Source organism: Rosa chinensis, chromosome 6 (assembly GCF_002994745.2).
Source record: "Rosa chinensis cultivar Old Blush chromosome 6, RchiOBHm-V2, whole genome shotgun sequence".
Classification (NCBI taxonomy): Eukaryota; Viridiplantae; Streptophyta; class Magnoliopsida; order Rosales; family Rosaceae; genus Rosa; species Rosa chinensis.
In genome coordinates, this window is record NC_037093.1 from 67,063,605 (window position 1) to 67,087,023 (window position 23,419).

The 23,419-nt window shown below is 38.9% G+C and overlaps 6 protein-coding genes and 1 non-coding gene across 9 annotated transcripts; 4 read left to right on the plus strand and 3 right to left on the minus strand.

The window, feature by feature from the left end:
* The first annotated feature begins 3,190 nt into the window (after positions 1-3,190).
* LOC112172248 (glycine-rich protein 5) lies at positions 3,191-4,082 on the plus strand. The gene is made up of 2 exons (XM_024309514.2): positions 3,191-3,328; positions 3,399-4,082. Exon 2 carries the CDS (start codon positions 3,414-3,416, stop codon positions 4,080-4,082), a length of 669 nt encoding a protein of 222 aa, XP_024165282.1. The 5' UTR covers positions 3,191-3,328; positions 3,399-3,413.
* A 2,124-nt stretch (positions 4,083-6,206) lies between these two features.
* On the minus strand, positions 6,207-6,743 carry LOC112171812 (acyl-CoA-binding domain-containing protein 3). The gene has a single exon (XM_024308932.1). It carries the CDS (start codon positions 6,741-6,743, stop codon positions 6,207-6,209), a length of 537 nt encoding a protein of 178 aa, XP_024164700.1.
* Positions 6,744-9,744: 3,001 nt separating this feature from the next.
* On the plus strand, positions 9,745-10,694 carry LOC112173191 (uncharacterized protein At2g23090). 3 transcript variants are annotated; one of them, XM_024310773.2, is made up of 4 exons: positions 9,745-9,900; positions 10,020-10,154; positions 10,260-10,300; positions 10,419-10,694. In XM_024310773.2, the coding sequence occupies exons 2-4, from the start codon at positions 10,082-10,084 to the stop codon at positions 10,536-10,538; spliced, it is 234 nt and encodes a 77-aa protein (XP_024166541.1). In that variant the 5' UTR covers positions 9,745-9,900; positions 10,020-10,081; the 3' UTR covers positions 10,539-10,694. The 3 variants fall into 3 exon arrangements, with proteins under 3 accessions (XP_024166541.1, XP_024166542.1, XP_040365323.1); XM_024310774.2 differs by having other exon boundaries at positions 9,755-9,900; positions 9,994-10,154; XM_040509389.1 differs by lacking the exon at positions 9,745-9,900 and having other exon boundaries at positions 9,907-10,154.
* Positions 10,695-10,925: 231 nt separating this feature from the next.
* Positions 10,926-15,085, minus strand: LOC112173189 (casein kinase II subunit alpha-2). Its single transcript, XM_024310772.2, has 10 exons — positions 14,790-15,085; positions 14,272-14,401; positions 13,913-14,107; positions 13,101-13,258; positions 12,611-12,701; positions 12,450-12,515; positions 12,007-12,089; positions 11,778-11,841; positions 11,598-11,666; positions 10,926-11,399 (listed from the first exon to the last, which is right to left on the minus strand). The coding sequence occupies exons 1-10, from the start codon at positions 14,873-14,875 to the stop codon at positions 11,346-11,348; spliced, it is 996 nt and encodes a 331-aa protein (XP_024166540.1). The 5' UTR covers positions 14,876-15,085; the 3' UTR covers positions 10,926-11,345.
* Positions 15,086-17,368: 2,283 nt separating this feature from the next.
* On the plus strand, positions 17,369-18,252 carry LOC112173288. The gene is made up of 2 exons (XM_024310894.2): positions 17,369-17,669; positions 17,758-18,252. The coding sequence occupies exons 1-2, from the start codon at positions 17,588-17,590 to the stop codon at positions 17,949-17,951; spliced, it is 276 nt and encodes a 91-aa protein (XP_024166662.1). The 5' UTR covers positions 17,369-17,587; the 3' UTR covers positions 17,952-18,252.
* A 1,027-nt stretch (positions 18,253-19,279) lies between these two features.
* On the plus strand, positions 19,280-20,680 carry LOC112172831 (40S ribosomal protein S29). The gene is made up of 3 exons (XM_024310327.2): positions 19,280-19,434; positions 20,041-20,140; positions 20,402-20,680. The coding sequence occupies exons 1-3, from the start codon at positions 19,373-19,375 to the stop codon at positions 20,408-20,410; spliced, it is 171 nt and encodes a 56-aa protein (XP_024166095.1). The 5' UTR covers positions 19,280-19,372; the 3' UTR covers positions 20,411-20,680.
* A 2,555-nt stretch (positions 20,681-23,235) lies between these two features.
* Positions 23,236-23,308, minus strand: TRNAA-CGC. Its single transcript has one exon. It is a non-coding gene; the product is annotated as a tRNA-Ala (tRNA).
* Between the last annotated feature and the right edge of the window lie 111 nt (positions 23,309-23,419).

The window sequence follows — 23,419 nt, forward strand, 5'->3', positions numbered from 1 at the left end:
GTACTGAAAATGGGGCTGTGGCTGATGGATGAAGCAACCGCCACATGCATAGCAATAACAATAATTATGATGAGATTGCAGCTCAAATGTCATTTTCTCTCACCTAAACAGGCCAAAATGATTTCAAAGGTGTTCTTAACAAGTCAAGTCACTCACTTAATTTCTTTTGTATGTATGTTGAATGCTGTTTCCTGATTACAACGGAACACTATCAATATTGATAGCTAATCTCCTCTCAATTATATTCCAACCAATGTGTGTGATGTGTTTATATTGAATAAAAGTGTTTTCATGGCGCCATGAGGGTTGCGCGGTGAGGCGGCCGCCTTGGGAATTTGTTTTCCGAAGGTCTCCGACTTATATACATTCTTTAATAATTGTTATATAATTAATGTCTTTAAAAATTGAACTTTATTTTAGTCTAATGGACTTTCTGTCCCATGCTTTTGAATTTCAAGGCCGACCCTGTTTGAGTAACCAGATAAGTAGACTTCTCTGGACTCCATCCCAATCCAAATCGTATGACTTGGGGGAAAGGGAACTGAAATAGACATGATGTAATTTACTGATGGAGATTTAGAATGTGAAGCTGGTGTTGTTGTCGCTATAATAATAAGGCATGTCGACTACAACGAATGGACACAGCACCGAGTTGATTGCCATTTTCACTGGACCTTCAGACCAGCTATGGGAAAATGGAAGAATACAAAGAAAAAAATGCCATAGTACCCTAGGCCCCAATCCTTTTGGTGTACCTACATGAATGGTATTATTTGAGAGTTTGAGAATATAAATTTTCGTGAACTATTATTAGAGGCACCGTTGAAAGAGCCCTCATAGGATCCACTAATAACATGGTGAGATTGTCACTTCGCGTTTTCAATTCCTACGTGACCATCATAAACAATCGCATGAGTTATATCGGAGTGTATTTGGTCTATCGATTGACAGCGGAAGTTTATCAGTGGGTCAACCGTCATTAAAATAGGTGATCCGGCTCTGCTCTTTCCCCCGCCTTCGATCATGAAACCGGTCTCAATTTAGGACCGTCCAGCCCAGTCTAATTGCTGCCCGAGCTCTATCACCCTCCATAACTGCCCATGTGGCGTATCGAAGGAGAGAATCCAAACGGATTGCAACCAGGTTCTTTCTCCGCAGCCACTTGGGTTGGTTTCCTCTCTTCCTCAGGATCCAATGCCACCAACCATGTATATGAATAAAACCCTACGGCGGCATATCGAAGAAGAGAAAACAAAACAATTTGTAGCCGGGTTCTTCCTCCTCCGGCCACCTCGAGCTCCACCATCACTTGGATAGTGTTGCTTTTTTTTTTTTTTTCTTGGAGTTCCAACGCCATCAACCGCGCACAGCAATAGGCTCTTGACCAAATGCCCAAATTTGGTCAAACAAATGCCCACTTACTCCACTAAAAGATTTGTGTGCCCCCTTACCCCATTTATATGTAAAAAGCAAGTTTGCCCTCCGAATAATTAAAAAGTCGTTGGAGACTTTGATGGAATTAGGTCACTGACCGTGGGAATCAGGTCACAGGCTAGAAGTTGTCGGAGGTCCACAAAGAAGTCGTCGGAGATCTTATAGATCACCCCAGAGATCGCCAGAGACTCTTATTACCCCCCCCCCCAAAAAAAAAAAAAAATTATTAAAGGCAATAAAACGGCACTCGATCCGGTCACAGATTGCCTAAGATTCCTAAAAAGATCGTCGGAGATCTTATAGGTCACAAGAAACTTTTATTACCCCCAATAAAACCCAATAAATTTGTACTGGAGGGCAATAAAAGAGGACGCCGGATTTCGATCACTTGTCCAGAGATTGTCGAAGATCCCCAAAGAGGTAGCTTTTGGCTCGAAGGGCTGGTTTCTAGGGTCATGCAACTTCATTGTCAAAAGCTTGCTTTAACGTCTTCTTTGACATAAATAACTAGCATGAAAGATAGAAGACTCTTATATAGCTATGTAGAAGAATTGTCCGGGTAGAACGAAAAGAAAAAGGCTAAGACTTCTAACTCGCGTCTTAGGCTTTCATAGGCCCTTAGGACTTCTCAAAGAAGAACTCACCTTATTCTTATCTAAGGAAGCGACTCGGAACTCACCAGATTCCGGCGGTCAGTGACGGGAGTCCCGCGAAGTCTTCGATGGCTTCTCTCTCTCTCTCAGTGATAAAGAGAGAGAGGGCAAAATTGTCCTAAAAATAAACAAAAAATAATAAATAAATAAATAAAACTTAATTGGGTATTAGGAAAAAACATATGTAATTTATTGGGTAAGTGAGCAATCTCATAAGATGTTTAGGTAAGTGGGGTTAGTGTAGTTTAAATTTAGGTAAATAGACATTTTTCCCACAACATCAATTTGTGGAGAGAGAAAACATAATTGACAAACTTTAACGGAAAACCTTTCGAGATAATTTTTTTCATTCCTCGTTGATATTGGACTAGGCTCCAGTTATAAAAGTTATAGACAAGATAGATACGAAGTCAATGGCAAAGGAATCACCCATTTTAGTGATGGTTGACCCGTTAGTGAACTTCCATTATTAGTGGACTGAATAATTTTCGGAGTTACATACAAAATCAAATTATTTGTTATTAAAATTCCAATAAAAATATTCATAATAAGTACTGATGAAGATTTTTATTTCAATCATTAGGTCGGTGATTCGGTGTATGAGAAAGATTTATAATTTCAACTAACAGTTATTAGTATTTAAGCCTTTAAAATCAGTTATGGTTAAAAATAGATTTAATTGCAAATTATCGTTAAAAAGTTAAGAAGTTTATAATTTGATAAAATAAAATAAAAAAAAAGTTTATAAATAAATACAATCATGAGCAATCACCAGCCCTTACTACAAAAGAAAAAGGAATAAAAGAGGAATAATATGGAATGACCAAGAGCCCATTGCATACTAAATCGGAAGAAATATGCTATGACCCTTGCCAAGCCCAACATGCGTTAGTCATGAGCTCTTTAAAATCAAGCGGCAGCAAGATCATGCAGCAAGTTAGCGCTGCGGTCATGCAAAGCTCCCCCCGCACCAGAATTGGCTTCCCATCTAATCACGCAAGCATGCCTTCCCGCCAATCTCGTGCTCGGCTCTTAGAACCCCAAGGGCCTAACAAAGTAGCACATTATAAATTTAGGGTTGCTCCCTCTTACCAAGCTCAGATTTCAGGACCGCCTATATATATATATATATATAAAGCACATATGTAGAGCTTGCATTTTCGGTTAAAGGTCTCTCGGCTATCAAGATCCTTCACAGTCAGAAGAAAGGAAGGCTAAAGACATTACAGATCCATATAGTGGTGAGTAGTTCTCTCTCTCTCTTCCTCTCTGTATTTCATATTATTGACTTAAGCATGTCTCTCTTTGAAGGTGACGGGAGAAGTCATGGGAAGGAGGGAGGTTTCATGGAGTCTCATTTTCTTGGCGATGGGGCTGGTTAGTTTTGTATCTGTTGAAGCCACGGGGAGGTCTCTGAGAGATAAGGGGAATGACTTGAACAAGGGGCTCCAGAATTGGCACGGTAAAGAGACTACATATGGAGAAATGACAGCTGGTGGTTTCGGGGGAGGGTCTTATAATAGAGATGAACTGGACAAGGGGCTCCAGAGTTGGCGCGGTAAAGAGACTACCTACGAAGAACTGACAGCTGGTGGTTATGGGGGCGGTTCTGGTTTCGGCTCTGGTGGTAGTGGGGGATTTGGCAGTGGGGGTGGTATAGGAAATGGTGGTGATGGTGGCAGTGGCTTTGGAGGCGGTGCTGGTTATGGGGGTGGATCTGGTAATGGTGGTGGATTGGGTGGTGGTTATGGAAATGGTGGCGGAGTTGGCAATGGCAGTGGGGGTGGTGGATTCGGTAATGGTGGCGGCTTTGGCAGTGGAGGTGGTGGAGGAGGTGGTGGCTTTGGCAATGGTAGTGGAGGAAGTGGACAAGGGGGGGCTCGGGCGTGGGGTCAGGTCCAGGGTATGGTGGTGGTGGTGGTGGCGGCGGTGGAGGATATGATCATGATGGGAGGAAAAACTAGGTCCAGGAAGATCTTCTCTAGAATAAGATGACTTTTCCAGTTTATCATGTCAATAAAATGAATTAATTTATGTTCTGTAATGGTGCAATTGTTCTGTTAATCTACATATAAAACAAAAATTAAACGATTTCACTCATGCATTGACAAGTACCAAAGCCTGCTTAGTGAGTTCATACTTCAGCCATGAACACGTAATCATGTATATTAACGTAATCCACAAGTTTCATATCCTGGACCAAACATCCCCCCGGCTTAATTGACCAAAAAAAAACTATATAGCAGAGATGAGAATTATGCACTTCCAGTGTGCTTGACTTAAAAACGTATCTCTTCTGCATACAAATTCATTGCCCTGCTTTCAGCATAAGTCGTGTTCGCATAAACGAATATGGAAAGGAAAAGCAGGAAAGGGAATTTGGAAGATGATTTTTGAAGTTACATGTAATATAGCTTACTTGGTTTGTATCTCTGTGCATAGCTGTGATGTTTAAGCACAGACTACAGAGATAGCAAAGGCCTTCAATAACAGAGACTACAAACTTTTCTTACAGTTCAAAACTTGAATATATCCTGTAAATTGCACAGTTAATGAACCTTACATGCCACCCATTGTCTGAACAACAACCATTTTTTGTCGTAACTGTACAACTCTCTTAAGCATTCTTTAATATAAGCATCGCCTTATGTAACAAATTGCAGAGACAGTTCAACTAAAGAACTTTAAAAAGATATGTCAACGGATAAACTTCTACCAGAAGGAAATGACAGTGCCAAGTGAGATAGATGACAACTATAAATGCATAGAACAAAAGACTATAGTTACAACACTTGAAATGAGTGGGGGCATTGGTAACTCAGAAAATCTCTGATTTGTTGAGTTCTCAGGCTGTTGGAGCATGATTCCCTTGTGTCTCAGAGGATACATACAAAGGGAAAGAGATAACAGAACATCTTGGAATGTGGTGACCTCGATTGGGATGTTTAAGCATTCACTTTGTGCACCCTGTCTTCTGGATCACAGACCCTTTTCCTTTGATTCTCTTAACAATTTCAAAAGCAGCCTTACACTCTAGTTGTATAGAACTACCACTTCAGTTGTTTAAGACACTCTCATTCTAGTCTCCTAGGAGGCCGATCATTACTCTTATTAAATTATACTAAAGCTAATCAATCTCAGGAGAATTGAACCTGTGGTTACTGGTTAGGACGATCAAGATGTGGATCACCAGTAATCCAATGTCTTGAAATTTTCTGGACCAAACAAACTTATAACCTGCTCATAGTACTGTATATTACTAATCCTGCTCCTTGGAGCTGGAGACTCTTTCAATATAATGAGAACGTAAAATTCAGGGGATGCTAGATTCTTTATATCCTGTAGCAAAGATCCTTGAGGTATGGAGGCATAATTTATGAAGAACTGGGGACTTACAAGATAAGAAAGTGTAGCAAGGAAAAGCCAAAAAGATTACCAAGAGGAATGTGCTAAACCAACTTAAATTTTTTGCAGAACTCCAAACTAGCTTGACTCTTTGAGACAATCCAAACTCAATAAACAATTTAGTACCCAAACTGGTGCATTTGGTTAGTTGCTCCTACTCAGTTATCAGTCAACAATGTAAAACAGAACAAAGTTTCTGAAAGATACCACAACTAATAAAATGCAAGCTACTATCGTAACTAATTTCTGGCATACACACTGCAATAAGTCGATAACCTATAAGAAGCAAAAGCAAAAATGCACGAAGAGGCACCTATTTCTCATCTAACCTTATATAGAACCTCTCCAAGATTTTGCTTGGACAACATTTGTTCTCACATTTCATTAGCAAATAATATACCACCTAGTTCATCTAGTAATGCTATATCGGTTCATGCGCTGCCTGCATTATTCACATTTTCTTCTTAAAGAATGGCAATTTTGTTGTATACCTTGGTTCACATTACCTTTCCTGTTTTCACTAGCTTTTATCTCCATCATTTCAGAATTGAGAGCAGTAAACAAGCACACAGAAACATATGAATAGCTACACAAATCAATTATATATAACAGAGTGAGGATAACAGGAATTTCTTATACCACTTTGCACGCTGTGAAGTGTGAAGGGTCGAAGCCTGAGATTAACAGCAAAGCCCTAGGAGCCAATCATCCTCCCTAAGATTTCACCGCCGCAGCATAACCTTCATCCAGCTCACTCTTCTCAATCCCTTCCCAGTCATCTTCATCGCTGTAATTTTCCGATTTCACCTCAACCGCTTCGATCTTTCCCTCTGCTTCACTGCAATGTGCTGTAACGACGTCGTTTGGTGCTGATTGCGTATCAATTTCTTCCCGTAGTATATTCTCCGAAATTTCCTGATCCTCATCTCGGCCACGTTGACGATCAGAGTCATTCGGTTTCTCAACCGACACCTTCTCGCCGTCGTCGGATTTCTTTGCAATTTCAACGGCCGCTGACTCTTCTCCTCCCTGACTGTGCTGAACCGATTCGACGACTTCCTCGACCGGACGAACCGGTTTACTTTCGAATCGATCAACCTCCTTCACTTCTGCGGCGAATTCAACCCTCCTCTGGCTCTGATAAACCTCTTCGACTCTCAGCCTCTCTTCGAATATCACCTCCTCCATAACGACTCCATCGCCGACACTCTCACTGACCTTGAACTCCGATTCCGGTTCGCGGTCCGCCATGGCGATCGCGACGAGCTTGGCGACGAAGAAAGAGAGGATCAGGGCCACCGAGGCGGTCCAAACCAAGTCCTGAACGAGCTCCATATCAAATCACCACAAGTCCAAATCACAGATAACGAATTTGAACGATCAAAACAAACCAACAGAAATTGAAAAGCGTTTGGAGACGAATATAATAGCTTATAGACAAAAGAGAAACACAGAGGTTATAATAATCAAAAGGATTAGCAGAGAGAAAAGGGGTATTTGCAGAGCCGAGCCAAAGCATATTCTGATATTTTTTATTTTTTATTTTTTTCCCTCTTTGCACACGGCGTCACTTTTTCTGTTCGACACGTTTCGTTCGGTAATTGAACGCTTGCGCTTTTTTGTCTTTCTTTTTTGGTCAATTTTGTCTTCTGCGATGTTTATTTTTTTGGTTTGCGTTTTGGATTCCAGGTTCTGTAATTGAGTGACGGCGGTGCATGGAGGCATGTGCATTTCTGCAAGTCGTAATCGGCCACGTGGAGATTTGGACGTTAGCGGTCTAGTATGCTTGGAGGGCTCTGCAGCCACTCAAAGAATCGAGCTCTTTTTCTTTACTCAAAGAATCAACCAATCGGGTGACAAAGTTCTCATGGTTTAACCTTAAATATCATGGTACTTATGGAAAATGATATCCAATCCCTTGAACAGTAGTCCGAAATATTGAGATATCGATGTATTGAAATTTCAGAATCAAGAATGGTTAGATTGCAAATGTTTGTAGTGTGTCTCTCTTAATGATTTTATCTAACGGGTTCGGACTCTAAAATTTCAATACTTTGAAGCACTATAGACAATTCAATTATATTATTTTGGTTTTGGTCAATATCTCGTTAATGGTTAATTTGATTCCTTTTAAGTTTTTTCGGTTGGAATCAACTTCAATCATATGGGGCTATTCTCCAAATAAAATTAAAAAAGTAACAATGGAAAATACGAGATAGAAAAACAAGATCATAACTCAAGATGTAGTGAACAAGGTAATGTTAAAACTAAGAGAGGAAAATTCCCTCCGTCTTTATCGGTGACCTTACTATTTCACAAAAGTCTTGATTTTTTCAGTTTTCTTTATGTTGGGTGGCGCCCTAATGCCGGCACGGGCCTCTGACCTCACCGATGCGTGGTGGTTGCTGCCGGATGGGTGATTGATGGTTTTGTCATGATGGAGAAGAAGAAATTGTGATCGATGACTATCTGTTTCGAGGGGCGTCGATAGCATGTTTGATTGGAGTTTTCCTCGCTAGCTAGGAAGATTGATTTGTTGATCTCCTGCTCTAGGTTTGTTTTGTGTTATGGTCAGCGAAGGGGTTTTGGTAGGGTTTCGACGGTGAGGGGCTGGGTTGTTGGTGGCAGGTTTGGTTGGGATGGTGGTGGATATCTCATCGTGTTTTCGTCATGGGGTGCGATATCAGATCTAGTGCAGGAGAAAGTGATTGTTGCAAATAACAATCCGGTGGCGGTGGCTCTTTGCGGTCTAACGACGACTTTTCTACAAATGGTGATTGTTTCCTTCTTTGCTGGTTCTATTAGGATTTGATTTTTTGGTTCAGTTTTTTCTTTAAGTTGTTTTAGTCCTTTCAAACTCTTAGGATTTAGGGGTCCTAGTACTATGATGGTGCTATGGTTATGGTATCAATTTCATGGAATTTATGTATTTTTTTTGTGGTCAAGGTAATGAGGAAAAGATCCTACATACACATGGTTCGGTGGTTTTGGATCATGGTGTTAAAGGTGGTAATTTTCTTCTTGAGATTGGTTACGAAGAGGTATGGTGACTCTTGGATTGGGTTGATTGATGAGTCATTGTTTTGACATTATTTTTGAGGACTACATGTGGTATTATCGGTGGCCTTCTTTTTGTCAATATAACGGTGGTTTATCCTTGCATGTGGTCTGGCTATTTAAAGACATAGTGTTGAAGAGGGTGGCATGGTTGTCTTTCGTGTTGGCAGTGAGAATTTACCGTAACTCTCAATATTTGTCTCATTTTGTAGCTCGAAAAAAGAAGTGATTAAAGTGGTTAGGGGTTGGACCCGTTTTGCTCATGGATGTCATATTGATGACCGACCCGTAACTGAGATTGATTTTAAGGAGGAGAGTGAGAAATTTATATCCACCATTGGTTATTCTCTTATTATGTAATCTTCATAGAATATCATAGTGAATAAAGGTGTTTTCACTAAAAAAAAAACGTGCTATACAAGAAAATCGAATTTGGTTGGTGTTGTGGGGCGTGGCGGCAAGCCGGCAACGGTTGAGGCGACTAACAGGTTGTGGTTACGAGGAGTGACGACATACCTTGGTCTCTACGCTCTACATCACATAATATTCACGAGACCCAAGGCCACAAGTGAAAAACTAAAAACCCACCTTTATATCCACATTATCATAGTGAAAACTGATAATCCATGAGTAGATGTAGCCCGATCCAAATTGATTGTGGTGAATAAGTTTTTACCGCCAAATTCTACTTGCATGCTTATCCGGTTATCCCTCGAAACCCATCTTGCATAAGTCAGCCTAAACCCTAAACAATGGTCTCTACGGCCAAATTTCGATCAATTAACGGTATATTAATGAGATAATATCAATCACTAACCAAATTTATTCCCCAAGTTGCGCAATTCTGTGTGTATTATGACCATCGTTGGAGAAAATATTCGTGTTTTTCCCATGGGCCAAAGTTCAATTCGTCAATTACCATTTGTGCTACTGCTACTAGGGCCACTGTTTTAAGTTTTCCTTTTGAATATAACAAGTGAAAAATTGGAATATCGCATACCCAACTAAATTCATTGCAACGATTCTTGAAGAAAAAGAGCATTGTGCATATGACTTGTGCAGGCCACAAAGACAAAGGATGATGGTTCCTTTCCTTCGAGCCATTTATTGCTCTACCACTGTCTGGGGTGGTGGTGGCGGCGTGGCTCCACCACTTTAAGATTGTGCTAGGTTTTATGACTTTATCTGGTACAAGTAATAAAGCAAATGCAACTACCACAAATTGTTGTGAGCTACAGCTGTGCAAGTATAAATAATGTGCTAGCTTAGCACCATATGTGGTATAGATTTGTTAGACTAGCTAGGCTAGCTGATCTAGCTGAAAGCATCGTCTCTTCAGAGTGTGAAACAGGTTAGATCTGATATCTGCATTTCTTTCGTGGCTCCAATATTTCGCACCTAACTGATGAGGATTGTATTATATATGTCCCTCTTATCGTCACAGCCTCTTTGACATTCTTAAAACTCTAGGTCTGTATCTGATCCGTCTCTAGTTAGCTGGAAATCTTCAAAGAACAAGAGGAGGAGAACAAATGGGTGGAGGCAACGGTCAGAAGTCGAAGACAGCTCGTCTGAGAAACTTGGAGAAGCAAAAACCTGCTAAAGGTACCTCATGCCCTTTCAGCTTTGGTGTTCTTGAGCTCAGTTTCTTTGCTTTCTCGGTAAGTCATTTCTAGGTCACCAACTAATTTGTTCATTCTTGGTGCGCAGGAAGCCAGCTTGACTCGAACAAGAAAGCAATGACAATCCAGGTAAAATCCCTCTTCTCATCTTATCGATTGAGTAAGATTTCATTTTGGTGGTTTCATGTTTTGCTTATGGGGTTCTGATGCGATTGAGAATTTGAGATGGTGGTTGATTTGATTGCAGTGCAAGGTATGCATGCAGGCTTTTATCTGCACCACAACTGAGGTCAAGTGCAGGGAACATGCAGAGGCAAAGCATCCCAAATCTGATGTTTATGCATGTTTTCCACATCTTCAAAAGTGAAATAATTCAATCCCGAGAGGGAAACAACATGTAGCTGAAATGTGTTTAACATCACCTCTTGTAATCATACTCGGATTACCTCCGAGGATGTTCTGCATAAAGATCCTTTGATTAATGGATTTCGTCTGCATAACGCTCTCTGTGTAATTTGTTATATATGTGAATGTTTCTTAATCTGATTATACTTGAAATTTAGTAATAACAGACGGAATAAACAGAATCCCTAATGTAAAATATGCAAACCATAGCAACTAGATGTTTGAAACAATCAAATGGTTATCTTTCTTCGGTGCCACCCTTCTTCTCCTGGAGAGATAAGCCATTCCAAGCCACATTGCTTTCTGGGTAAGTTCCAAGTCAATTACAATAAGCAGAGATTCCGGGGGCTAAAGGCATAAAGCTCCTTATTCTTTGTTTGATGACTAAACAAAAACAGGGAAAACAAACTGCAAAACAAAGCCCCTCGCTACTCCCCCACCCAGCTGATCCAACTGGAACGCTTGAGACACGGAAATGGGGAGGCAGTTATGCCAAACAGCAACATCTCTATCCTTTAGTCATAAAAGCTCCTTATTTCAGCATTTACAGCACACATATACGGATCCAAACCCAAAAATCATTCAAAGAATTGAACGAGTGAAGTTACTGTACACACTCGAAATAAGTAGGAATACAAGCAGTTAAAAAATAAATAAGGAAAGTTTAGGTGCGGTGAACCTAAGCTAGGTAAGTAATATCATGTAATGGCCAGGCACTTCCTGCATAGATACAAGTTTGTTTATCCAAGGATTCTCCAGGAGTTTGGTGTTACTGCATCCGGCTAATTTCTGCGCTTCTCACTTCTGAGAAGTATGGATGTGCCTGAAACATGGAATTAGCAAAACTTGTAATTTTTGTAACATTGAACGGCCACTGAACATAAACATATATTATCACAATATTCAATATTATGTATCTAAATAATTGTGTATATGCGTAAGCGTGTGTGCACTTATTAAAACACAGGAAGGTAAAAGAAAGGGAATGACAAAAAAACAGCAGCCAAATCTTAACTAATACCATTGCTTCTCTTGCAGTAAGCCTGTCCTGATGATCATATCGAAGAAGCTTGTCTAGAAAATCGATGGCCTGGGGATGTCATAAAAAAGACCAAAGAATCACTAAAGAGATACGAATTCAACAGCTGAATATAAGGTAAATCTTCTAAAAATCTGGGAGGATGATTTTTAATGGACTTGCCTCTGAAGAAACAAGATGCCGATTGTCTGGAGTAATAAATCTTTGCCACGGCTTCCTGCTGTGACTGAATCAGAATTCAAAGAGAAACCAAAGAAAAGAGGGATAACATATCAGTATCTTGCTAGAGACAACTTTTTCTTCACTTGACTCCTTGGATTTTGTCAAACTATGGAAATACACGGTATGATCATTTTAGATTGCAGTTGCAAGATAAAGATGACAAGTATACCTTCCAACAAGAGCCTCGAGCTGAGGTTCAAGCACAAGATGATATTTAGTCAAGTATGCATGTAACTCGTCCGTTCCAAGAACCTGAAGAACAACTCATCTACATAAGTTCACTACTATTTCTGACTATTTATGAAATTACAGTGTTGCAACCATATTAAAATGAATGTTCTGATCCAATCAACAGATGCTGACTTCTCTATATACGTAGAACAATATAGAGAACTCTGCCAAAATTTTAGCTTGTCGCAACAATATGGGTTGAACTACTCAAGTATTTAAAAGTTTCACAAGAAACCAAATAATAACAAAGGAAAATTCTAAACAATCTTCTGGCGACTTTTAAATCATGCAACACAAAACCAATTTTGACAAGTTGAGATACATTAAGCACATATATGTGAACGATTAAAATCTTTGAGCCACGGATCAAACAAAAGTTACCTTAGCGATTTTCACTAGCTGGTCCTGGTTGTCATGACCATAAAAGAATTGTTCCTTGCGAAAAATCTGCAAGAAAAGAGAATACTTTGTTTAGAGAAATCCATCATGGTGAACAGAAGAAACTTGGATACACAGTAAGATCGGGGCAACATGACCCTTACCATTCCTGCAAACATACAGCCAAGGCTCCACATGTCTAATGAATAGTCATAGTCTTGCAAATCAACAAGGAGCTCAGGCCCTTTATAGTGCCTGATAAACAGCATTTGAATCTGTCAAATTTTTTCAAAGAAAACATAGAATCTGCAAGTCAACAACACAAGAGTTCATCTTTAAACTAGAAACTCTTTCGCCAGCAGGCAAAATTGACTCTTTGGTTAGTAACTTAACTTCCCAGCAACTGCAATCTGATTACAGCTTATACGAATAACTGCACATGTCCATGTAAACAATCCCTACAACTATTATTCAGGTTAAGAAATTATGTCCTTGGTTTACTCAACTTAACAGAGATTCTTGCCGAAGTTTCCAAAGTTTGGGTGGAATGGGTTGATACAACCCAAACCAAATCCAAACCCTATAAGACAGAGTCATATTGTCTTTCAGAAGTCTAATGAGAAACTAATTTTCATGGATTTGATTGAATTCTACCTTGAAGCTACTCGGACATTGTATTCTTTGCCAGGATGGTAGAATTCAGCAAGACCCCAATCAATCAGGCGAAGTTTCCGCAACTCGTGATCAATCATAACGTTGTGAGGCTTCACATCTCGATGCATTATGCCCTGGGAATGACAGTAATCCAATGCCTGCAATTACGAGACCACTTTTGAATTAGAAGAATGCATCAGCTAATTCAGTAGAACTGAGAATGATGATAATTGTTCCAAGTAAAAGAAATATTGCTGCAACTAAAAGAACATGCATTGAAGAGTAGATCAAAATATTCCAAACCATAGGTTAGATTCCACATAGAGAACAAGTCCAACGGCACAATACCAAATATCAACCAGTGATGACACCAAGGATCCGTAACCCCAATTTCAAAAATCTGATTGTACCACCATGCACTTAAAGTTCCCAGAATAAGAAAAGACTCTTCAACTTAGAATATATATCATATATATATCATATTCATATATATTCATATGAACTGGAATCAACCAATCCATTCATAGTTATACCATATTCAGCCAATAACATAGTAATCCTTATGCATAGTAAAAATATATGCACAATGCTCAACTAATCAATAACTACGTTCATCTGTCCATTACTCCATTTCAGTATGGAAATCTCTGGCAGTTCATTCACAAGTTGCGGCTAATAGATATTTTACACTCAGACCATTTTATTTATGCTCTACACATCAGCAGAATTATCAAAGTATAAAAAGAGGGAAGGGGATGAGAGTAGATAGAAAAAACAATGAATATGTAGCAAGAGGAGCAGATAAGAGAAACCTTGAGAAGTTCATATATATAGTAGCGAATGTCGTAATCTGTCAGTGTGGGGTACAACACTTTGAAATCTGTACTGTTGACATGTTCAAAGATTAAACTAGGAGTTTTTGAGAGCTCATCCCTGACAATATCAAGCAGCTTCACAATATTTGGACCTCCACAAAGATTCTGTAATATTTTTATCTCCCTTTTAATCTGCATGAATACCAAAAAATTATTATTACTTACCAATGTTTTGGTAACAATACATCAGAAAGGTAAAAACCTTGCTCTGACACACACACACACACATACGGCAGACATATAAACACCACATGGATACCTGTAGGATTTATACAGCTTAAAAAAAAATCACACACCTTCTTTTTCTTGACTGGTTTAAGGATCTTGATCACGCATTTTTCATTGTTGGTGACATTTATACCCTCGAAGACCTCACTGTACTTTCCTCTTCCAACCTTCCGAACAACCTCATATTCATCTTGAACACTGAGCATAATAAGAAGAGTTAGGAGAAACCACCTTAACAAAGACATTACAAACAAATTCTAAGAAATCCTATTGATATTCAATACAGTACAATTACGTTACTATTGATATTCAATAACATAATATTCAGCCTCAGGCCCGCAACAATCCATATCATTACATGTTCTAGCTGGATTCTTAAGGAACACCATTAACAAGTTGATCTGATTCAGCAATCCCAAATGCTTACATTGAAACCAATATAAGCATAAAAGCAATCATAAAGCTTCAATTTATGACCCTAACCCAGCAATTAAAACAAGAAGGTTCAATTGAAGATTCATAATACAGATAAGAAAAACAATGAAGGAACGATTCAATTGAAACAGAGGAAGGAGGTTATGTTTACCCCCATTGAAGGACGAAAGATTCGTAATCCCAGTAATCTCTAGGGCGCTGAACGTTGACGTCGGCGTAGACTCGAGCCCTAGACATGGCTACCGGATTTGACCTTGATTCTTTGAAGATTCCGGTGGAGGATGGCGGCAAAACCCACGTTGCCCTAGCAGAGCAACCGCGGATTTTCTTAATTGAGATTATGTCATTTTTAATACAAGTTGGTTTTATTTTGGTGATATTCCCGGAATCCAATTTCAAACGGACTCGTTTATAAGAGAGAGGAAGGGTATCTCGTCTGATGCTCGAGCCTTTTCCCCGATTTACTACTGGGTAATAAAAAAGGATACGGAAAAGTTTTAATTGGGCACTTTTGCTTGTTAAACTAGTTCGAGTAATCGTGAGTTGACGTATCATTTTTTTTCTAATGTACTTTTTATGGAAATATGACACTGTATTAAATGAAATTAATGATTATATATGACGATGCAATAACATTGAAAAAAAAAAAACATGACAAGATGCACAAACGCATCTAAAATAAAAGATAATTAAGATGTGGCTTGATGCCGAAAGACATCGCTGCATTACATATGTCACTCGAGCTATGTAAAAATAATAGCAACTGTAACCCTAACGGCCTAACCAGTAATATGATCACCTAAGAGAGGTGATCTACTCACCAAGAGATAGAAAGCAAGCAAGGATGTCAGAAACTTGGACGTTAGCAGACAAACTCCTTAGAACCATAACCAATACAAGAACAAAATGAGCAGCTGTCTCAAATCCAATATCCAAATTTGGGTGAGAGCTAGGTCTTAAATTCATATCCAAATCTGACCTAAATTCAAAGTGAAATTTGACAAAGCAGACACAGCAAAAACCCATGCCATCTGGAAATGCTTTGGGCACTGGAGCACTGATCTATATGGAATGCTCTGGACATCCAAGTAAGTGGGCACCCAAGCACCAACCCCTCTTGAGCCAAACTATCGTGCCATCAACATAGCTTGGAAGAAATCAAACAAGGAAGAGATGTCCATCGATCGATCTAGAGAGCCCCTCAAATCCGAATCGATTTGCAAGTCCTTAAACAAACTCCTCCTGCTGGAGAAAGCCTGATCGTTAGGCCATTGTCCCTCATCAGAAAGAATCAACCTTGCCCTCTAACAACTCGACAACAGTCCCACAGCAACCAGATCCACCCTACCGATCTTATCTGCTCAAAACCCATCGCGCGGCCAAATGCAATAGAGTTGGCAAAGACCTAGCACGACTCACATCACCATCTTTGAGGCACGCCCGTTGTGGCCTCGACGAACCACAACCGTGTAAAGTCTCCATCGAGGATGGATAGGCCACTACTCCATGCAGAGAACTTCATGAGAACTCTCTAATCAGTGGTTGTGGGACCCACTTTTTTATTATATTTTAGCAAATAAACCTTTAAATGTTTAGATATGCATGAGTATATCATTTCCAGAGATTTTCTTTCAAGTTGTTAATCTTTAAGGTACCAAACTATATCAAATTAATGCACAAACCAAATTTGTCAAAGTTGAACATTTCATGTTAATAAATGAAAAATCACGATTATGAATGTCTTAACGATTTTCAATTTGGATGACAATTTGCATAAATAATCTTCTCATGAATATAAACATCTAACGGTTGATTTGCTGAAATGTGAATAAAATAAAAAATAAATCTCACAACCATTGATTAAAAAGTCCTCTTAAAGTCCTTATTTTAATAGTCCTCGTTAGAAACTCACCTCTAATCACAAATAGGTGAACATAAATAGGCATTTATGGAGGAGTAGGTTCACTATAGTTGAAGATTTACTCGATATTAGCTAATCTAGTTTATCCATGAATATAAAACTGTGCTACCTGATGTATCTAAAGCAAGTCGGAAACTTGGAGAGAACAGTGTTCTTAAGAGCGACTCCAACAACTTTTCTATAATTTTTATATTTTCTATAAGTTTTGTATTATAGGGAAGCAAATGTCAAAACTTTCCATAGTTTTTATTCTCAAATTCCAACAAATTCTTTATTTTGCAGTAATTTCTAAAATCTCAATAATTTTTCTTTAAAATTTTAGAGATTGCTGTAAATTTAGGAATTTTGTTTTCTCTTTCCACACTATCTCTAAGATAGGGATAGTCATAGACTTATTGAGAATTTGTTAGAGTAAAATTTTTCTCTAAAATAGAGAAAAATCAAAATGTGAGACGGCAATAATCACCCCCCTGAAATATCTCATGGGCTATGAAACCAAGTCCAGGGTCCACACAAACAGACCCATGTGCGAGCAGGCCCGTATATGTATTATCGAGGAATAATATCTTAACATGGCCGTACGATTCCAAGACTCTGAAGTCTAAACTGCCAATAAGATTGGCCCACGAAACGTACGCGTGAATTCTTTTTTTTCCCAGACTCGGTACGTACCATCGCAATCAAACGCGAAACATGAGCGTTGGATCCGGACGCAACCCAATAGCCAAACCGCCACGTGTCGACCCCAGACTGCGTGATCGCATCATGGGATCAAGTAAGCTGAAGTTTAAGCGAGACGGGAGAGCAAGTCAGATTTTTTTTTAACGATTTCTGATTTCTTTTTCATTTCTCTCCAGACCAGACAGAGAAATCAGAAATCGTTGATAGGGGGACCATACGAAGAAGAAGCTACTCTCCCAAAGGAGAGAGAGAAAGATTGAGCACTTGCTCCATCATCAGCTAGCTTCTTCTGTACGTGGTTCCTTTTACAAGTGCTTCTTATCAAGCAAAGCTCGTGATTCGGATCAATGGCGTTGTGGCGTAAGATGAAGTTTCCGATGCGGAGAGCTTTTAACCGGGTCGCCACCCGCGTCGGACTCCGAAAAACCGGTGAGTTACGATCTCCATTGCTAAGTTACTTTGATGATCTATGATTATTATGGCATGGAAAATGAGATTGAGTTTTGTGTGTGTATAGGGCTACCGAAGCTGCGACACGATGTGAAGGCTTGCGAGTATGAGGACGTGCGTGTGATGTGGAACATACTCAACAAAAATGAGCCAGAGACTATTCGATTGGGAAAAAGCTCAAGGAAGAAGAAGAAGAAGATGCCTTCTTGCAATTTCTTGGATTGGGTTAAACGCACACCACTTATGTGCCGTGCTTGTTGAATCAAATCAAATCAGCCGTCCGTATATATGTAGATATCAAAACGGTTTGAGTCGTCAGTCAGTCGGCCGTCTCTTCTTCCGGTATAGGGATCAAATCACTAAGCTTAATCTTATGTGTATATGTATATCCATACTTTCTCTACAAAATTTTGAGGGGTAAGTTTGACTCTTTTCCACTAGTACTATTGTCTCTGTAAATGTTGAGCGTCAATCCAGGTTTGTAACTTGTATCTCGTGCTTGAAATAAAAGGGCATTTTGTTATTAAGGATAATACATATAATGAAGGATACTGCACGTACACGTTGATCTACATGCTGTTCTGGAATGGTTTATTTTCCTGATGCCAAATTTACAGGATTCTGTTCATGCTGACAGAAGCTTTTGCACTACTATTTTAATGTATAACATTGGCTAAATGCAACCTCTTACACGAATAAAAATTGATCAACTCTAGTAACCTCTCACACGTTTCCCGCTATCAATCACACCAACGAAAATGTCCCAGAAAAAACAACTACAAATCAGTAGTACCTCATACATATATTGGTTTTAGATAGAACGAAAATGCAAAATGACATTCCAAACTGATGCCTAGCTAGCTGATTTCTAAACCCATACATCAGACAAGCAACATAGATTTATAGAGTACTTGAACCGGTAATAATAGGCACATAATAATAACAATCAACCACGAGCAATTACAAAATAGATAGATCAAAATCAGGATCGGCCAGGGGCATCAGTACCTCCTACCATAACAGTCATGGAATCAATGTTATCTTCATCCTCAGCTTAGGGTTTCGTCATAAATATTATTATGCGGCTTCAGGGCTGTCCCGTGACAAAGTGAGGCCTAAGGCAAAATTTAGAGAGACCTTCCTAATAATTTTTTCCATTGAAAAAAAAAAAATGTTAGCAAAGCTAAGTTCAAACAAAAACATAGCAGATTATATAAATAAAATAAATAGCAATAATATCAATAAAGAACAATAGAACTTGATTTTTTAATCACAAAATTTTAGACTTCAGGTCTTGACGGTTTGTTACAATTGTATCTACAAACTGCAATTCTAAATCTTTTTTCCTTTACTATTTGTTTTTAGATAAGTTTCGTGAATAGTTCTTAAAAATGAGTTAAATCAATCAAGCCAAGTCTGACTCAAACTTGAACTTGTTCATAATTTACCCAACCCGAACCATACTCAAGTTTAAAAGAAATCTATCAAGTTGGGCCTGATTTACAAAGAGTCGTGCTGCAGAGCCCAACCCATGCTGGCGGCAAAACTCATTGAAACGACGCGTTTCGCTGCAAGACCTATAAAAAACATACAATGCTTCACAAAATGAACTAGGGTTTTGGACATTCAGTGTCTCCTTGCGGCTGCTGTGAGTTGAAGGCGGCTTTCTCAGAGATTCAAAGATGGGACACTCGAACGTCTGGAACTCGCATCCCAAGTCTTACGGCCCTGGTTCTCGCACTTGGTATGAATTTCCCGGCAAATCTTTGTCCTTCTAATTCCCTGGAATTGTTTGAGATCTGCCTAATCAGTATTTTCTGTGATTCTGTGCTTTATTATTTTTGAATCTTGTATTTCGTTACTGTTAAAATATTATCAGTAAGACCAAGCATTTAAGTTTTAATCAATCTCCCTAGCTGATCATGGATTTTGATTTGGTGACGATGGTTTGGGATTATGCTTCATTATGTAATGTAGTTAGTTTTGTGCAAGTGGTCAGTGTTTCCATTTTGACAGTTAGATTATACATGCTATACACTGTTGACAAAAATCATGTTGTCTTCTGACCAAATATTCACTAGTGCAATCCTTTACATTACTAGGCATTTAAGTTTCGGTCATACTATAGGAGTTTGATTGTATTAACTTAAAATGCGTGTTTGCTAACTTGGTATAATGACACAATGGATTTCACAAGGCTAGGTTGCGTACTTCTTTCTTTGTTGTTTACGGTTCTGTGATACCTTTCTATCTTTGAGTGTTTACCTCCTAGTGAGGATACTTTAGTTGCTACCAATTTTCTTTGTTTTTGTACCTCTGACATAAGAGTCTATTTGATTGCTTTGGACAGCCGAGTGTGTGGGAACCCTCATGGGTTGATCAGGAAGTACGGACTGATGTGCTGCAGGCAGTGCTTCCGTAGCAATGCAAAGGAAATTGGCTTCATCAAGGTAAATTATTTCTGTCCCTAACAGAAATTGCATTGCAAGGAGCTTCTTGATTATTCTGTTTTAGTGTGAAACCTGTACTCTTTGGATTTGGCCCTTGTTTTGCATGCCACTCAGGCATCTGAAGTGTCCCCTTTTCCCAAGATAGATTAAATTAGAATAGAGAGAACAGCCTGTTTAATATTATTGCCCTTTGATTTCATCTGTCATTTTTTTTATTGATTCTTCGGATGGATGGATATTGATGAATCATTTTCACTGCAGTACCGTTAAATGGTGAGGGCATCTGATCTACTGCTACATTGGCCATGAAGTTGTTCGAGATATGGAGTTTGGAGCGATTACATTTACTTAGTTTCTTTTTCAAGACCATAATGTAGTATATCTGAATTTTTGCAATTAGTTCTTGACTGGGCCAATGTTAACATTTTGATATCAAGCTTTTTGGTTTATTTGCCAAATCCATCTTTGATTAAATGGTATTCTCATATTTGAACCGTGCGGCAATATTTTTATGTCTGGGTAAAAGACTCTGTTTTAGTACTTGTGAGGATTGGCACGTAACTTAGACTAATCTTTGGCTGGAACCACCTTTCTTTGAATCTCTTCTGATTCACCATTAACGTTTCTACTATAGTCCAATTAATTCATTAGTAAGCTTATGTTGCTAAGCTTGATGTGTAATTTGCTGTTGAATGGCTCAATTAATTCATTAGTAAGCTTGTAGAGCTATGCTTGATGTGTAATTTGCTTTTGAATGGCTCTTGTTGAAGATGTTGGTCCATAGTTTGGCACTTTGGCAGTGTAACAACACTGGAAATCTTATTTCGGCAGTCCATTGTTTAAGGGCACACTCATGAGAGCGAAGTATGATTAAAGTGTGTGTATCCCATCTTTATCCTCGCCCAGAAATCCATTCAGAAACTGTAATCTGTATCAGGAGGGAATGCACACTACTAGAAAAACCCCCCATCACACACGGATTCTCCTGTATCAGGAGGGAATGCACACTACTAGAAAAACCCCCCATCACACACGGATTCTCCTGTATCAGGAGGGAATGCACACTACTAGAAAAACCCCCCATCACACACGGATTCATCCGTGTGAATGTGTCAATATACACGGTACAACGACGGATAAAAAATCCGTACGTATTACTGGTGTTGCTAATACTACTTGCACACAGATTTTTTGAATCCGTGTGAATGCATTTAATGGGTCCCACTTAAATCACAACTCCATCAATTATATCCCATGACCAAAAAGATCCGTGTGTACCAAATATAATATATTTGATTGAATTTTATTAAATTATTTACAGTTACATATTTATTTTTTGGTCCCTCAATTTATTGTCCTTTTAATTCCCAATACCACTACATCTCCTGTCACCAATACCACCAAATCTCCGATCCATTTGAATTCCTTAATACCACCAAATCCATGGGGCAGAGCCAACTCGTCCGATTCAAACACTAATCTCACAGAAGAAGCAAAACAGATATACTCGCAGGTCTGTAATGCATGAGCTGATATACAAGTTTCCGAGACCGGAAATCTAGTACCCAAAAAGCAGGAAATTGACAAAATCTAGAAGCAGAACCGAAGTGAGTGGGTTTGATTTCGATCTGTTACGGATTCTTCTACAAGCACCAAATCGGGAAAAATAACAAATCTGAATCAGAGAAGTAGTAAGAAGTGCAGAAAATCTAGGAAGGCAATCACAATACTGTAAATTGGGGAGAGATGGAGAAAGAGAGACTTACAGTGTGTTTAATTTGTTGAGAAATATCAAAACTTCTTGGCTCAATTTTCTGCTGGGTTTGAAAGATCCTATAACAACCAACAATATCAGGCAGATCTACAAGAGTTATTAAAGAGATAAAATTGAAACCCATGTTACCTGGGGATTTGGCATCACGAGTTCATATATGAGGTTAACTGAGGGAGAGAGAGATCTGAGCATTTTCCATCAGTTCTCCTTTTTTTTCTTCTCATAGCTCTTACTTGCGGTGGTGACGGAGGAGATGAGGAGTCTGGCGGTGGGGGTTGAGAAAGGAGGGGTTGGGAGAGAGAGGCAGACTGGGAATAGGTGATTGGAGTGAAAAGAGAAGAAATGGAAATAGGGACTGGAAGTGCATTTGATAGTCTGCAACCTAGTTTTTGAGTCTCTGTTCGGCAGAATTTGAAGGAGCCAAAGAGATATTTCCCTCTTTGGCAACAATTGTTTACAGCCCCTTCTTAGCCACTAGTAAACGATAATATATACCAACCTAAGCAGTAAACGATAAGAAGGAAGTATGAAGCTCTTTATCAAATAATATATACCAACCTAAACTCAATCATAAAAATAAAAAATAAAAAACCTAAACTCTATCCACTCATGCTTTAAAGAGAAAAACAATCAAATTCAAAAATTCAAAAGAAGTTAGGAAGTTGATAAATTGAAGTTAAATAATGAGGAATATTGAAATTTGCGGGAAAAAAAATTCCCCAAAGAGAGAGAGAGAGAGAGGTGTTCAATTATGAGATAATGAGGAAATACTGAAATTTGCAGAAAAAAAAAAATTCACACAGATATTTGTGTGAAATCAAATATATTTATTAAATTTTATGTATTTAATTTGTTTTAGTTTTATTTTGAAATACAATTCACACAAATTTTTGTGTGTCAATTTTAATTTCACACGGATATCTGTGTGAATGTTTTGCGGTCCCACTTTTAGAATTTTTTTCACATGGATGACTGTGTAAATATAGTTTTCACACAGACATTTGTATGTATTGTAGTGTTTCTCACACAGATTTCTACCCGTGTGAATATCTGTGTGGACTTCATCTATGTGCATTGGCTAGTTTTTCTAGTAGTGGCAGTAAAACGTCAAAAAATGTTCATGGTCTCAAAAAATAAAATACGCACCATACATACCACAAATTGAAAGTTGAACCCCCCTGGAATTGGCTTGAGTGGTAGTAATCTTGTAGATGTTTAAAGAAAAAAAAGGTTTAGCGTTTCAAAAAAGACAAAAATTGGGTTTGGAGTTTGCACAGTGTCCGGTTGTCCCCCATATTGGAATTATCGTATAGCACAAAAATGGAGGTGCGGGGAATCGAACCCCGTGCCTCTCGCATGCGAAGCGAGCGCTCTACCATATGAGCTACACCCCCATGTTGGTCTTCGTTGGCTCAAACTATTAAATTGATATGCGCGCAGAAAATGGCGCTCTGCCATATGCAACCGACGTGCCCAAAAGCTCACATTCCACGGCAACCTATAAC

Bases quoted from the DNA above. Each gene is read 5' to 3' on its own strand.
- LOC112172248 (XM_024309514.2), top strand. From the start codon at position 3,414: ATGGGAAGGAGGGAGGTTTCATGGAGTCTCATTTTCTTGGCGATGGGG.
- LOC112172831 (XM_024310327.2), top strand. From the start codon at position 19,373: ATGGGACACTCGAACGTCTGGAACTCGCATCCCAAGTCTTACGGCCCT. The intron at 19,435-20,040 runs GTATGAATTTCC...TGCTTTGGACAG, and splicing joins GGCCCTGGTTCTCGCACTTG to CCGAGTGTGTGGGAACCCTC.
- LOC112173191 (XM_024310773.2), top strand. From the start codon at position 10,082: ATGGGTGGAGGCAACGGTCAGAAGTCGAAGACAGCTCGTCTGAGAAAC. The intron at 10,155-10,259 runs GTACCTCATGCC...CTTGGTGCGCAG, and splicing joins GAAGCAAAAACCTGCTAAAG to GAAGCCAGCTTGACTCGAAC. The intron at 10,301-10,418 runs GTAAAATCCCTC...ATTTGATTGCAG, and splicing joins AGAAAGCAATGACAATCCAG to TGCAAGGTATGCATGCAGGC.
- LOC112173288 (XM_024310894.2), top strand. From the start codon at position 17,588: ATGGCGTTGTGGCGTAAGATGAAGTTTCCGATGCGGAGAGCTTTTAAC. The intron at 17,670-17,757 runs GTGAGTTACGAT...GTGTGTGTATAG, and splicing joins CGTCGGACTCCGAAAAACCG to GGCTACCGAAGCTGCGACAC.
- LOC112171812 (XM_024308932.1), bottom strand. From the start codon at position 6,743: ATGGCGGACCGCGAACCGGAATCGGAGTTCAAGGTCAGTGAGAGTGTC.
- LOC112173189 (XM_024310772.2), bottom strand. From the start codon at position 14,875: ATGTCTAGGGCTCGAGTCTACGCCGACGTCAACGTTCAGCGCCCTAGA. The intron at 14,402-14,789 runs GTAAACATAACC...TATTATGCTCAG, and splicing joins TCTTTCGTCCTTCAATGGGG to TGTTCAAGATGAATATGAGG. The intron at 11,667-11,777 runs GCAAGTCCATTA...TGACATCCCCAG, and splicing joins GGCATCTTGTTTCTTCAGAG to GCCATCGATTTTCTAGACAA.